The 16,725-nt window shown below is 43.1% G+C and overlaps 1 protein-coding gene across 1 annotated transcript in view; it reads right to left on the reverse strand.

Annotated features, from left to right (window-relative positions):
• Positions 1-16,725, reverse strand: part of Wdfy3 (WD repeat and FYVE domain containing 3) — a 253,962-nt gene that overhangs the window by 114,342 nt on the left and 122,895 nt on the right. The window contains 4 exon segments of the mRNA XM_028867282.2: positions 6,192-6,385; positions 8,789-8,890; positions 9,702-10,169; positions 14,055-14,221. Coding sequence (XP_028723115.1) covers positions 6,192-6,385; positions 8,789-8,890; positions 9,702-10,169; positions 14,055-14,221 — 931 coding nt within the window.

Here is a 16,725-nt window from a genome sequence, read left to right on the forward strand (position 1 = left end):
GATTCAACAATCATGAGCACTGGATGCCCTTGCAAGGGTACTTCAGCTCCCAGCACTGGGGGGGTGGGGGGCCTCATATGGCAGCTGTAACCGCAGTTCCGGGGCATCTGAGTCTTTGGGCCTCCATGGGTACCATGGGCACAAGCATACATGAAGGCAAACCCTAATTTTTTTTTTAAGTTTTAGAATTTGTATTTTTTTTTTAATTTTATTTTAGATTTTCAAAACAGGGAAGTTCAACCTATATTATTATTCTTATTGGATGATGAATAAAATATGGCATGGTAAAAACAATGATCAAAGACTCTACACTATATTAAGTAAACAGCAAAGGTAGGATTTACACCCAGGAAATTCTAGTTCCCCAAATACATCTACCATGTTATTATACTGTCCTGAACTGTGGTCAGACATCTGGTGACATGCAATGGGCGCTTCCTCCGTTTCAGTTCTTGTAACACGGTAGGTCAGTGTCTACCCTCACTTCAGACACATTTTCATCTTAGCAGTCATCACATTTCAGAAGGCCATCTTCTTAAACTATTTCACGTTTCTAAGGGCAGCCAGAGAATGGAAGTCTATGGGCTACCATAGGATATAGCTACATACACTATGTGACCACCCTTCTGAAACACACTGCTTCAGGGGTGATGAGGGTTTCATTGTGTATACTGTGACTTGTTATTTTAAAAGAAAATAATCTGTGTATGTTACTAAAACATAAAAACATAGTATATCCCTTCCATTCTTTTGCTTGGGATTAATTTCCACTTAAAAATTTTTTGTACCTAAGCCGGGCGGTGGTGGCACATGCCTTTAATCCCAGCACTCGGGAGGCAGAGCCAGGCGGATCTCTGTGAGTTCAAGGCCAGCCTGGGCTACCAAGTGAGTTTCAGGAAATGCGCAAAGCTACACAGAGAAACCCTGCCTCGAAAAACCAAAAAGAAAAAAAAAAAATTTTGTACCAATATCACTTCCACAATATCAAGTTTAATAAATTATATTTATTCGTAACAATTATAATGCATGTTAAGAAAATTCAGTGTTTTAAAAATCTTAAAGTTATCCTGGAGAGTAGTGCAGACCACAGAACCAGAATGCCTGGATTCTAGTTCTGGCTCTGACAGCCAATCGCTTTATCACACTGATTACGTCAGCTTTTTGTGCCACGGTGTTCAATAAAGTCAAGTGGAGACAATGATACCTCACAAGAATCCAACCAAAATTTACTGGTCTGTAAAGTGGCTGGCACATAAACCTATCACTCTTTGAAAACACTAGGGGAAAAACACAGCAAGTACACGTCATGCGTAACTTTAACAAGGACGAGAGATGAAACTGACCCTACTGTGAAGACTGTACTGTCACAGCCTGGACACAGCCTAGAACACACTGAAGTGAGTGTACATTGTCTGTGAGCACTGTACTGTCACAGCCTGGACACAGCCTAGAACACACTGAAGTGAGTGTACATGTGAACACTGTACTGTCACAGCCTGGACACAGCCTAAAACACACTGAAGTGAGTGTACACCGTGAACACTGTACTGTCACAGTCCTGCGGACACAGCCTAGAACACACTGAAGTGAGTGTACACTGTGAACACTGTACTGTCACAGTCCTGCGGACACAGCCTAGAACACACTGAAGTGAGTGTACACTGTGAGGACTGTACTGTCACAGCCTGGACACAGCCTAGAACACACTGAAGTGAGTGTACATGTGAACACTGTAGTGTCACAGCCTGGACACAGCCTAGAACACACTGAAGTGAGTGTACACCGTGAACACTGTACTGTCACAGTCCTGGGGACACAGCCTAGAACACACTGAAGTGAGTGTACATGTGAACACTGTAGTGTCACAGCCTGGACACAGCCTAGAACACACTGAAGTGAGTGTACACCGTGAACACTGTACTGTCACAGCCCTGCAGACACAGCCTAGAACACACTGAAGTGAGTGTACACTGTGAACACTGTACTGTCACAGCCTGCGGACACAGCCTAGAACACACTGAAGTGAGTGTACACTGTGAACACTGTACTGTCACAGCCTGGACACAGCCTAAAACACACTGAAGTGAGTGTACACCATGAACACTGTACTGTCACAGTCCTGCGGACACAGCCTAGAACACACTGAAGTGAGTGTACACTGTGAGGACTGTACTGTCACAGCCTGGACACAGCCTAGAACACACTGAAGTGAGTGTACATGTGAACACTGTAGTGTCACAGCCTGGACACAGCCTAGAACACACTGAAGTGAGTGTACACTGTGAGCACTGTACTGTCACAGCCTGCGGACACAGCCTAGAACACAGTGAAGTGAGTGTACACTGTGAACACTGTACTGTCACAGCCTGCGGACACAGCCTAGAACACAATGAAGTGAGTGTACACCGTGAACACTCTACTGTCACAGCCTGTGGACACAGCCTAGAACACACTGAAGTGAGTGTACACCGTGAGCACTGTACTGTCACAGCCTGTGGACACAGCCTAGAACACACTGAAGTGCGTGTACACTGTGAACACTGTACTGTCACAGCCTGGGGACACAGCCTAGAACACACTGAAGTGAGTGTACATGTGAACACTGTACTGTCACAGTCCTGGGGACACAGCCTAGAACACACTGAAGTGAGTGTACACTGTGAGGACTGTACTGTCACAGCCTGGACACAGCCTAGAACACACTGAAGTGAGTGTACACTGTGAACACTGTACTGTCACAGTCCTGGGGACACAGCCTAGAACACAGTGAAGTGAGTGTACATGTGAACACTGTACTGTCACAGCCTGGACACAGCCTAGAACACACTGAAGTGAGTGTACATTGTCTGTGAGCACTGTACTGTCACAGTCCTGGGGACACAGCCTAGAACACACTGAAATGCGTGTACACTGTGAACACTCTACTGTCACAGCCTGGACACAGCCTAGAACACACTGAAGTGAGTGTACACCATGAACACTGTACTGTCACAGCCTGGGGACACAGCCTAGAACATACTGAAGTGGGTGTACACCGTGAACACTGTACTGTCACAGTCCTGGGGGCACATCCTAGAACACATTGAAGTGAGTGTACATGTGAGCACTGTACTGTCACAGCCTGCGGACACAGCCTAGAACACACTGAAGTGGGTGTACACTGTGAGCACTGTAGTGTCACAGCCTGGACACAGCCTAAAACACACTGAAGTGAGTGTACACCGTGAACACTGTACTGTCACAGTCCTGCGGACACAGCCTAGAACACACTGAAGTGGGTGTACACTGTGAACACTGTACTGTCACAGTCCTGGGGGCACATCCTAGAACACACTGAAGTGAGTGTACATGTGAGGACTGTACTGTCACAGCCTATGGGCACAGCCTAGAACACACTGAAGTGAGTGTACACTGTGAGCACTGTACTGTCACAGTCCTGGACACAGCCTAGAACACACTGAAGTGAGTGTACACCGTGAACACTCTACTGTCACAGCCTGTGGACACAGCCTAGAACACACTGAAGTGAGTGTACATGTGAACACGGTACTGTCACAGCCTGGGGACACAGCCTAGAACACACTGAAGTGCGTGTACACTGTGAACACTGTACTGTCACAGCCTGTGGACACAGCCTAGAACACACTGAAGTGGGTGTACACTGTGAACACTGTACTGTCACAGCCTGTGGACACAGCCTAGAACACACTGAAGTGGGTGTACACTGTGAGCACTGTACTGTCACAGCCTGTGGACACAGCCTAGAACACACTGAAGTGGGTGTACACCGTGAACACTGTACTGTCACTCCCCTGCGCACAGTCTATCATACTCTAAGGCTAGGTATGATAGATTCTTTCAGATTCCACGTATCTTACCATTCTGAGTCCTGTAGACAGCGAAACCCTTGTGTGTCTGAACACATCTAAACATAGGAAAGGTGCAATGAAAACAGTGCCAGGACCTTTGAGCCCTGTTAATATGACTACAATTTTACAGATGACGATGGGTGACTTCAGAGTTAGGAAAAATATTCATACTTAGTTAGAATTTGGACAGGGTAAGAAAACAGTGACTATAACTTCTTAGTCTAAGAGTCATCATTCTCGGACACGTTTGTCTCCTCCTTCATCCACACCAGCGTGCCACAGTACAGTGAATATTGGGAAACTTTCGTGTGCCAGGGCAGCAACTTCTTGCTCAAACCAATAAATGATAATGAGCGTGAATAATACTGTTATGATGAGATCTGGATCCCAGGAGCTAACTAGAGAAAATTTCACCATGTATCACTTACTTGGCATAAATAATACATATAATTCAATGTGTGTGTCAGCAGGATTATGAAAACACAGGATTTCAGGTTTGTGCATAAGTAACTGCAAGGTAAATGAGCAGACATGTACTCGACGCAGTTGGAGGCTCAGGGAGGGCGGCAGTTTTGAATGCAGTGAAACGGAAATTGAAGTGGAGAGCCCACATCCTGCCGGACTGCCTCCCAGCACTGAGGAGCAGGCCCTGAATCCGAGCCCGTGGCACGTTCCCACCGGTGCAGGGGCCTCAGCCACCGGTGCTGGCTTTGCGATGACCCAGCTGTTAGCGAGGAAAGGATGCAAACCGTGTTCTCTACACCTTTGGACAGCAAGTACGAGCTGTCCCGCTTTGCTTGCTTGTGTTCACATCCTCATTTATTACTTTCCTCTCTCCCCTACTCTCTGGCTAAATAAAGTGGTTTGGGCTCAGTTGGTTTCTTTATCTGCCTCAGCTATATAATCCCCATTTCTCCAAGGAACCTGCTGGCTTACAATGGAAATGGTATTCAGAAATCATCGATCAATAAATTAATGAAAACATAAGAATTTTAATGTCTCTTCTAATTTATGCAAATGTTACTTAAATGCAAAAAGAAGTTTCTAGTAAAAAATCATTAAGTCTCTTCATTAAAACTGTTCCTCAGTTCTGTGGAGACTAGCTACCTGTGACCTTGGCTCCTCTACCCACTGGGCTCCCACTTCAGGCTGCTGAATGAAGGTGTGTTTCAGTTCACAGTATATAAAAGAGGGAGGGTCTCGGGGGCAGAGGCTGGTCCAACATGCCCAAGGAACTGCCAGAAAATAAGTCAAACTAAGTAAAATGGCACAGGGACACTAATAGCATCTATCTTTACGAAGAGGCTTATGTAAGTGGATGCACAGGAATGTACAGAACAGTATTACCACACCGCAAACAGCGCTAGCTGCTGTTATAATTAAGATGTTTTTCTGGTACTTAGAAAAATGGTTTCATATGCCACTTTATATTCTTTGCTTATCTGCTATACCTTGCTTGGAGTCTCTGAACTTCCATGTAAACAAATTAAAGGGAAAATGTTTAATTTTAGTTAGTTCTAAGGTTTTCTTACATGGCGACGCTAGTGAGAAAATCTGTGCGCATAAACCCTGGTGAGGCATACTGTCTGGCAGGAGGACGTGTGCCAAGGCCCTGCACAGGGAAACATGCCAAGCTCCCATCTCCTCTGCAGATCGGTGTGCTAGCTGCTTTGCAGGCTTGCTGAGACACGAAATGATCAATGTATACATGAAACTCCAAGGGGACTGCTGGATAGTTACTAGACCATTACAGACGGGAGCACACAAATGTGTACATACAGTATTACATGTTTCACACATGCACAGCATTCGACGACTGGAACTGAATAGATAATATATGTATTTAGCTTTTACTAATTTCAGATGATTCTAATAAGGCAGGATAACTGTTCCAAACGTCAATCAGCAGAAGGACCACATACACTGAAAGGCACAGCTGAGTTTTCCCAAATCCCTAGTATATATAATTTGTGGAGGTTTTGCTATTTTGGATTTCTAAAATTTCTCTTTTAGGCTATAGGTTCGGTGGTTAAAAGTATGTGTATTGTTCTTGTAAATGACCTGAGTTTAATTCCTGGCATCACATGTGCCCCCCACCCCCCCCAATTCCAGCTCCATGGGTTCTTACGCCTCTGGCCTTCACTGGCACCCACAGTCAAGACACACACTTACACATAGATATACACCTGAACACATAATTTTAAAAAGGAATACATAATAAATCTCTTTAAAGAAGCTCCCTGATGAAACTAAGGACATTTAATTTCAGCAGGCCCCTAGATTTTAACAGTAAGAAAGCAGACGTAGATTTATCGACTGTACCCTTAAGATGTCAGTCTTCAGCTGCAGTTCTGTGGGCGGAGCTGAGTGCATCAGCCCCAGGAGTGTGCCCATGTCATCATCCCCATTTGGAGAGAGCACCAGCTGCTGTATGGTCATCAGGGCATGCTGCCGGCACTGCGGGTACCTCACTATATTGTGCGCACATCTCGCCCCTCCAAACTCTCGGAATATTCCTAAAGGAAGGAGAAAAAGGACAATGTGGAGGAACTTAGGACATTCAGGGCAAATCAAGTGAATTAACATTCAACTGCTTCTGTAGGAACATAATTTAAACAAATGTGTATAAAGCTGACATACCTATTTTACTTTTTATATTACAATATAAAAATTGTACTGTGGGATGTCAGAAACATACATATACCCTTTCTCTAGATTTCTTAATGTAAGATTAATGCCCTGATAGAGTCACCATGTCCATTTCTAGAACATTTGAAAATTGTACAGGTAGGCACCAGGAGATCCTGCACTGAAAGGAATATCCCGACAGGTTTTCAGATGAACGATACTCCATCATAGAGATTTGCCCTGAAGGGGCTTTCAAAACAGTGCAGGGAAAGAACAGCATAAAATACCATGGGAAAATTATAAGGAAATAAGGCAAACCACAACAACCAAAAAGGCAAAACCTACAACAGAAAACATCAGTCATGGGAACAGCTCCCAAGCCTGCCCTCTGTATTATTTAATCCAAAGTCACAGCTGGTCAGTGACAGCAGGGTTGATGTTTACCCACAGCACCACAACCCAGTTCCCACTCACTGATGATCCTGTTCTCAGATCAAGTGCTGCCCCTAACCTTTAAACAAACCAGATCAAGTCATGGAATTCACCAATTTGTATTTCTTGTAAGTAGTTCTTATAATCATTCTTTATAAAATATCTCATAGTTCCATTATAATTTTATCAGTCTCATTATTTACATATTGGATCACCCACAAAGCTTGGATTTTCTTCTCATTTTGTTTCAGTGAAAATATGTCAGTTGAATAACACTGTATTTTGTCTTGGTGACCGCTGTCACCTCAATTTAAGTGGCTTTCCATTTGCAACTTTATAGGAATTATAAAACCTTGAAGTGATTGTTAAGTCATGTACTTAAGAGATGACACTGAGCCGGGCAGTGGTGGCACACGCCTTTAATCCCAGCACCTGGGAGGCAGAGGTAGGCAGATCTCTGTGAGTTCAAGACCAGCATGGTCTACAGAGCAAGATCCAGGACAGGCTCCAAAGCTACACAGAGAAACCCTGTCTCAAAAAAACAAAAGGAAAAGAAAAGAAAAAAAAAGAGATGACATTGATGGCTGATGTGTTCACAATGGCTGGCGGCTGAAGAATACTTTCTGTGGACACAGCAGAGCCTCAGATTACAAGGGTTGTAATATCTTACCCAACAAGGAAAAGACACTAAAGAACACATGGACATGCCCGTGCCTGGGAGGTGCCAAGTCAATGACTGGGGAAGTCTCTAGTCTGTAAGAGTAGAATGGCCTGGTCCCAGCCTGTGCAACTTCCCACGACACTACAGAAAGTTAATTTGACAAACTCTTGTTTTTCATTATTTATTGTGTCTGTATCTCAGTCAACTAAATCTAGTTAGTGGCAATAAGCATATTATGCATTATACAATAGACAAATGATCCTACAGAGCCCAGGAAATGCCATCAGGCTTATAGTTTCAGTTACCTACTAAATTTATTATTCAGCTTTGCCTCAGCACTTACCAAATTGTATTTAAACAATTACTTATATAATTATGTGTTACATCTCTCTCAGTTTGGCTGTTCTCCTGGGGAAAGAATTACCTTTTCATCACTCTGGGTTAGTATGTGGGCTGGGACACAATACATTTAAATATGTCGAATGTAGAGTTTCTCTGTGCTCCCCCTAACAGTCATGCATTTTATATAATATTCATTCATTCATTCATTCATTCATTCATTCATTCATTCATTCATTCGTTCACTCATCCATGGTGTTTCCCCATACACCCACAATCCAGTCTGAGCTCTTGCACATTCCTAAGAAGGTTCTCCATGATGGGAGCCTGCCCACAAACCTGAGTCCACTTCTGCTCATGGAGTCCTCTCGAGTTGTACTGAACATATGGTCTTAGAATTTTGGGTTTTTTTAGGCAGGGTCTCATTATGTAACCGTGGCTGGCCTTTACTTCCTCTGTAGACCAGGCTGGCCTCAAACTCACAGAGATATGCCTGCCTCTACCTTCTGGGTGCTAGGATTAAAATCTTGCTCTACTACACCTATGAACCACAGTTATGAAGAAGTACTTCAGAAATAATTTAATAAGGCAATCACTTGAACAAGAGCACGCAATAAAACTTTAAAAAAAAAGGGAAAAAGAAAGAAGAGCCAAACAGAAAGGATACCATAAAAAGCAGAAAATATTTCAAGACAGTCACAGCAGCACAGGTTTTGTCGGGGCAGTGTTTGAACCGGGCAAAGTGGTCTCATTTGGCAGGGCTGGACTGTGCCATTACCGAAGCCGCGTTTCTCCACTGAATGACAGGAGCTTGGGAGACAGCAGACCCCCTCCCGACACGCGCTGTGCTCTCTGTTACCTGCGTTTGTGTTGGAGCCTTGAAGCAGCAGGGTCAGGGCCTCCATCACCAACAGAGCCAAGTGTTCTTGGTCTTCAGCTGAACTGTTATTTCTTGAGTCCCCTAGAAAATAAGTTCAAAGGTCCAAATCACAAAAAGGGGTATTTTGAGCCAGTTTTACTCGAATAATTAATTCCTTTTATTATGCCTTTAACATTCACTTTCCCCACTAACCCAACTGCTAGTAATACACCCCTTAAAATAACACGTGTCCAGCACCTGTCGAAAATAACCCCAAATAACAGATTTTAGCAGGGGAGGAATTAGTTATATGACAAATACTGAAAATGAAAAGACCAAACAAAGTAACTATAGCTTTCTCATGGAGATTCTAATCAGCGAGGCCAACAGGAGAATTATCACATACAAAAAGAAAGATACTTATGATTCACCTATCTATTCAACATGTATTAAATCACAATTAAAACTTGTCAATTGCTAGATACATCAGTACTTTATCATATTTACTAAAAACGCATACAATGTTTATGAAACATCACTAAATAGACGTATTTGTTCCACAGAATGAAAATATTTTGAGATACCCATTTAATTGTATTTAATTAGTTGTAATTAATAAAAATTTCAATTATTTCTAGAAATTAAAAAAAAAATCTCTCAGAGAAAGTAATAAACACAGATCATGAAGACCATACATGTCTACTTTGAACTCCCTCCTACTACTGCAACATAATTCTAGGCTCCCCTTACCCAATTTCCTAACAAAAGGTGAAGCAAAAGCTGATGTTGGGAAACCCTCACCGGGACACCGCCATCACAGACAACAGGAAACTGTTCATATCAACCCTCCAATGAAAGACAGTGACATCTCCCTGGCCCCTCTCCCAAAGGCGGCAACCAGGGAGGTGCTTACCTTGCTCACTGAGAGCCTGAGCTGGATCCTTCAGGAGGGCAGCATACTTATGCAAAAGGTTCACCATCACCTCCAGAAGGCCCACCTCTCTGAAGACATCTTTAAATATGTAGTCGTGTCTTGTAAACTTAAGCAGGGTCTTCATGGCAATAATGCTACAGCGGTAAGAAGAGCTAGATTTTAACAGGATGCTGACACTAATGAGTTCTTTACAAGGGATATAATTTAAGCTAAAAACAACAAACTCCAGCATTTCAAAGTATTTGTTTTGTACTTCCGGGAGTTTAGAGATCTTCTCTGCGAACTGCGACAGGGTGTGCTGTGACTCTAGGATGAAGTAATTGGCGTTGTCAGCCATGTAAATATTTGTGATAGCATCCAGGATGATTTGGGCAAGGAAGTTGGTTTTTGCTTTTAAGAATGCATTCTGAAGAACGGCAAAGGCCTGGACGTTTCTCACACTGTGACCTAAAATAGAAAAGAAAAACACAAGTGGGTGCTATGTGATGTTTTAATCATGGTAAAAGATTCTGTGTCAACACATCATGAAATTCACCATTACAAGTATTTTCCAAGACAATGTCCTGTTTTCATAAAAGGCCTTATTTTCCCTCATCAAGTACAAATACTTAATTAAAAAGAAACAGAACCTATCAAACATTTAATGCATCCATTTTAGGAAGAGCTCATTTTGAGAACTTACTGCTTGAGAGAGAAGGAAAGCCTGTTGCACACACTCAGGCCTCTGACGTGGAAATAGTCCACTAGATGTAAGTGTAGGCTGAGTGTGACTGAGGACCAGGCAGGTAGACACAGCTGTGAGGGCAACAGGGAAGTGTGAAGGGGGGACCGCAGGGGACAGGAGGGGCGCTCTCCCACATTCTACTCTAGCAACACAGGGGTTTTCATAAATTTTAATTTGGGAATTTGCTCTGTTCTCAAGCTGAAATCGGAATTTCTTTATATGAACATATTTACTAAAGCAACCTATGGCCAGTAGTGATACTTTAAACTTGATTTTCAAATGCAAAAGTCAAGCGCCTTTTCACATAGCTCCTGTGATAGAAGTTAATGATGACAGTTATACAGAAAGTTGTATTTGAAGGACATTAGAATAAGTGTTTTCCTAAAAAACTTATCCCTGTGTTCACAATTAGTAGTAATAATTAGTAATATATAGTACTGGCAAGAGTGACAAAATTAACATCAATCTTTACATAACAAACAAGATTTTAGAAAAAGTAAAACACAAACTAGAAAAGCATACAATGGCCAGAAAGTCGCTCAGAAATACTAGTCAGCATGAACACTTCTGAATAACTTCTAAAGGTTCCCCAGTCTACAGTACATGTATTACTTCAGTTCATCTACAAAACACAAACTTATCCTGTGGATGAAAAAATAACCAAACATGTTCATATTCAATACTTTCTACCAGTGTGGCTTTTCTCTTGAGAACATACTTTATTATCTATAGTCAGCCAAAACCCAAGCTTAGACAGACAGACCTATGGCAATACAAATGTAAGGGCCTGATAGTCTGTGAGAGAAAAGCATCACATTGGGTTAAAAACCAACTTACCCAATCCTGTGCATCTAAATGACGGGAACATTATAGGACCGGCAAGAGCCGGCGTAGGTCTCCTACTAAAAAGACAGTGATGAGCTAGAGTGAGTTGGGGTCTCTCAGCAGCAGCTGCTAGCATTTCTCTGGTAGCTAAGGACGTTGACCACCACTTCAAATATTTATTGGTCGTTTATACGTCTTTCTTTGAGAAATATTTATTACTATCATCAAGACAACAAATGGGACAGGTGTAGCATCCCAGAACTTAGGAGGCAGAGGCAGGCAGAACTCTGTGAGTTAGAGGCTCTACATAAGCAAGCTCCAGAAGGGCCAGGGATACACAGTGAAACCGTCACAAATACACAAAAGGAAAGAAAAAAAGAAAAAGACAATGAATAGCAACAAACGCTGATGAGTTTGTGGGGAAAGAGGAATGCTGAACACTGTTGGTAAGAATAGAAACTGGTGTACACAACCCTGGGAATCAAAACACTAGAACTATCATATGACCCAGCTACTACTCGTGAATTAATGTCTGAAGGAGTCTAAGTCTGCATTCGACAGAGGTTCTTGCCCACTCATGCTTACTGCTACATTATTTTCAGTAGCCAAGATATGGAAGAAACATGGATGTCCCTTAATAGATGGGCAAAGAAAGTGTGGTGCACACAGCAGAATGTCATTCATAAGAATGGAATGATGACATCAGTAGGAAAATGGACGGCATTGGGGCTCACTGTGTTAAATGAACTACACCAGATTCAGCATGATGAACATGGCATGCTACTGCGCTCATGTGGAGCCTGCAGCTTTAAATTTATAGATATACATATGGAGGGGTGCATACGTATTGCACATGTACATATACTCATTCATGAGAGGAAGAGGAGGGGTGTGAGAGGGAAATGAAATGTCACATGAAAGCAGGCGCTCTGTTTGGAGAAAGGGGGACCAGCACAGGGACTGGAGTGAGTGGGACAGAGTGATGGAGGGGCAACTGAGAATGAAGATCAGTGGTACACAGTATGTGAAAACGTTTATGTTCTAACATAAGGGAAAGAGTTGTTGTTGTTGTTTTTAAAGAATACATTAAAAAGAAGAATTGAGGGGCTGGCGAGATGGGTCATGGGTAATGTGCTTGATGCCAATCCTGATGACCTCAGTTTGATTCCTGGGATCAGGAATCCCAGTTCTCACAATGTGTCTTCTGACTTCCACAGGGTACACAGTCCACCCCAGCCTCCTCTGCTGCTGAGAACAGAGACTTCTATGATTTCTTGCTATACAACATAAAAACACATGCAACGACATCCTTTCTAGTGTGTGTGTGTGTGTGTGTGCATGAACATACACTTGAGTGTGTGTGCCACAGTATGAGTACGGAGGTCAGAGGACCACTTTGGGGAGTGGATTCTCTCTTTTCACCTTGAATGGGTCCTAGGGATCAAACTCAGGTTGCTAGACTTGCATGTCAGGTATCGTTCACCCAGTAAACCATTTTGCTGGCTTCTGCTGAGCTATTTTTGTATCAGCTCATAGAAATAGTTCACTGGAATACACAGGTTTTTAAATTGGATTTTTGAGAGACTACTATGTGTTCCATAATATGGAGCTTTGAATACAAGAGAACCTACATTGATTTCAGAGGTTCTTTTCAAAGCTTAACCTGTGCTCTAAGGCACATCAGTGAGTTCCATTCTCCATTCACTCACATTTGCTAAAAGAGCTTTGATTTCATAAGAATGAGTACATTTGTGAAATTTAAACAACGTGGCATGTTGATATTTCTGATCAGTTAAATTTTACGTGGGTATATCATGATCCTATTTAATATTTAGAAAGAGCCAAATACAGAAAGAAACTATTAGAAACCTCTAAGTTTAAATTTTGGAGATTGGCTATTATGTATTAAAAAAACCCACCAATATAGCTGACATTTTTATATAATTGTTCATTTATTTTGAGACAGGGTCTCATGTAATCCTAGCTGGCCTCAAACATGCTGTGCAGTTGAGATTATCTCTGAGTTCTTCATCGCCCTGCCTCCATCTCCCAGTGCTGGGATTGTAGATATGGATACACTTGATTCATAATTAGATGTTCTTAATTATGCTGTAAGTTTTACTGAGTTAAAAAAAAAAATACTACATGCTGGGCGGTGGTGGCGCACGCCTTTAATCCCAGCACTCGGGAGGCAGAACCAGGCAGATCACTATGAGTTCGAGGCCAGCCTGGGCTAGAGAGAGTTCCAGGAAAGGCGCAAAGCTACACAGGGAAACCCTGTCTTGAAAAACCAAAAAAAAAAAAAAAAAAAAAAAAGTACCACCCAAGGATCAAAATGTTAGAAAAACATAGCCTATGAACACTTACTCTCTGACCTAAATGAAATCATGTCTCAGGTTTGTATGGCTTTAAAAGAAGTAAAAACACTCACACCTCATGCTTTCCATGTGTATCTAGAAGCCCTACCAGCAGCAGCAGGTGTGGAGAAAGGAGTGTGCTGGACCTCTCTCCACACATGGAAGGCATGCACAGGAGCCAACCTTAAGAAGCAGATCCGGAAGACAAAGTAGTTCAAATGAACTACTTTGATTTAGTGCTACAGCACTGTCTCCAACTCTGTCTATCAGACTAAGACTGGGGAACCATCCTGCAGCTGAACCCTGGGCAGAGGACTCTCAGGAAAAGGGCAACCACTTTCACACTGGTAACCCCCACCAGGAGCTACCTCCCCTGAGGAGACAAACCCATCCCTCCTCCACTCAGAGCACTCAGTCAGAACTCACCTTTGCCTGCAGGCTGAGGTACTGCAAATCCAGGCAACAAAAAGGGGGCCCCTGTGGTGACACCAGCCGGCTTCAGCTCACTGACCCCATAGGTGGTCAGGGAAGTTACCAGATTCACCAGGTCCTTCAAGGCGTCTCTGCATTCCGCCTCTTTAGCTTGTTCCAATCTAGAAAAAGTCAGATTTAGAATTTTTTTCTCTTTTGTTAATGTTCTTTTTTTTGTTTGTTTGTTTGTTTTGTTTTTTTGTTTTTTTTTTTGTTTTTCGAGACAGGGTTTCTCTGTGTAGCTTTGCACCTTTCCTGGAACTCACTTGGTAGCCCAGGCTGGCCTCGAACTCACAGAGATCTGCCTGGCTCTGCCTCCCTAGTGCTGGGATTAAAGGCGTGCGCCACCACCGCCCTTGTTAATGTTCTTATAATTAATTAATATAGCATTACTTGTCAATTTCAGATTCAGGAAGTAAATGTATAAAGTACTTACAAAGTATTTTACATTTTTCTCATATATATATATTTTTTAAAAATCTAAAAGATTTTATTATGCTACATTATGATGTATTTCAAAGTTTTGGGGTTTTTTTGTTTGTTTTTTGATTTACTGTTTTTAAAAGACAGCTTCCCGCTGCAGCCCTGGCTGGCCTGAAGCTCTGCATTTGACAACTATGGTTTTTTTTTTGTTTTGTTTTTTGTTTTTTAATCACACAGGGTCTGCTGTGTGTACAGTGCATACACATGGACCTATGAAAATCTATGAGAGTCTCACAGAGACTCTCCTGCCTCAGATCACTCTTCCTAATGTTTTTCCCTGTAAACAATGTTTAAAAATGAAATTTCTGGGAAGAGCTCTCAGAGTTGTATGTGTGTGTGATGCAGGGGTCTGTGGAGGGGAGACTGTCAGGGAAAGCTCTCAGAGTTGTGTGTGTGTGTGTGTGTGTGTGTGTGATGCAGGGGTCTGTGGAGGGGAGACTGTCAGGGAAAGCTCTCAGAGTTGTGTGTGTGTGATGCAGGGGTCTGTGGAGGGGTGACTGCCAGGGAAAGCTCTCAGAGCCCAAAGCAAACCCTGGAGCTGACCTGACTCCCTAAGAGCCGCTGCCTGAGGTCATGAGCGCCCGTCTGAGGTCATAAGGACGCCGACTTACTATGGCCTTACTGACAACACAAGATGCTTAAAAGAATCTCATTCTCATGAAGACAAAGACACGCTGGGACTTTCCTTATGATAGAAATTACTAACTGTCATCGATATAAACTCGAGAAGGAGGAAAGATCTGATCAGTGTCGTGACACAGATGACCAGCTTCATGCTCCACTGTGCTTCTCAAGTATTGTTTGAGATTTTCATAGATCTACGTGCGTGATCAAGTCCTTCCACACCACCAACCACGTTTCCATTCCAGCCTCCTGTGTTCTCTTTCTTAACCCAGCGTCTACTTAGTACCGCCTGTACACGCACAGTTCAGGCCGTCCACTGGCGCCTGCCTCTGTGGACTTTCAGTGTTTTCCATCTAAAGTCAGCCTCTGTTGATCACTTCCGCACCATGTTCACAACTGTACAGCCCCCTTTTCTTTCTCATCAACCGTTACACATGCCTTCCACGTCAGCATAAGGTGTCCTCCGGAAACATGCTTCTGATGTCACTCAAGCCAGACATGGCTTTGGCAGCTAACATGCTAATGAACTTCCTCCATCTTTCGAATCCCGTCCTCTCACACAGATAACAGACTGTGCCCGAGTCTCAAGATGTGAAGGGATGCACCAATGACTATCCAGTGGTGACGGTCACATGTCCCCTCTTATGGATGGGGACATAGGTGCAGAGACACTTTCTTGGGGTCACCTAATATTAGCCAATCGTAAGTAGAATAAACTGCTTGATCAGCTGTCAATGCAGACAATGAATTTACAAAACCGTGCCGTCTCGTGATCCAGCGAATATTCTGAAGACAATGAGCGCCCAAGGAAGCTAATGGGGAGGGCGACACAGTTCCCGGAAAACGTGTACCCGGCCACTTTCTGTGTGTGGCCCTGGGGGTGGCGAGGGAGCACAACACTTAGCAATGGCGAGTCTGTCTTATATACACACTTGCAAAGTCTCAATCTATGTAGGTGTTCTTACCATTACCTCAATAAAAATAACCAGAAGCTGTGTGAGTAACTATAATTCAAAAATAAAAAGCATGAACTTGGGAGGAGTAAGGGAGATATGGAAAGAATGGAGGGAAGAGAGGGAGAGGGAGAAGATGCAAATGCAGTATTCATGAATGAAATCTCAAGAATAAAACTAAAAAACAATTTAAACTTTTAATTTCTCTCTCTCTCTCTCTCTCTCTCTCTCTCTCTCTCTCTCACACACACACACACACACACACACACACACACACACACTCACACACACACACCAGCAGGAAAAGCAAAACCATAACTGAGCGGGAAGAGTTTATACTCGTGAGCCACGCTAACTGGCTCTCCAGCCTCTTCTGTGGTTACAGGGAAGAGGCAGCTCCACCTTCCTGTCGAAGCCCCGATTCGATGTCCTGCTCTGCCTTTGACGGGCTCACTCAACATTCCCCATCTGTCCTCAGATGGAAACCAGGAGTAAAAGGGGAGTAAAGCCAAGAAGACACCCATGAATACATTAAGTAAGCAAACATTTCCCTGATTGCTTCTGAT

Source organism: Peromyscus leucopus, chromosome 10, assembly GCF_004664715.2.
Source record: "Peromyscus leucopus breed LL Stock chromosome 10, UCI_PerLeu_2.1, whole genome shotgun sequence".
Classification (NCBI taxonomy): Eukaryota; Metazoa; Chordata; class Mammalia; order Rodentia; family Cricetidae; genus Peromyscus; species Peromyscus leucopus.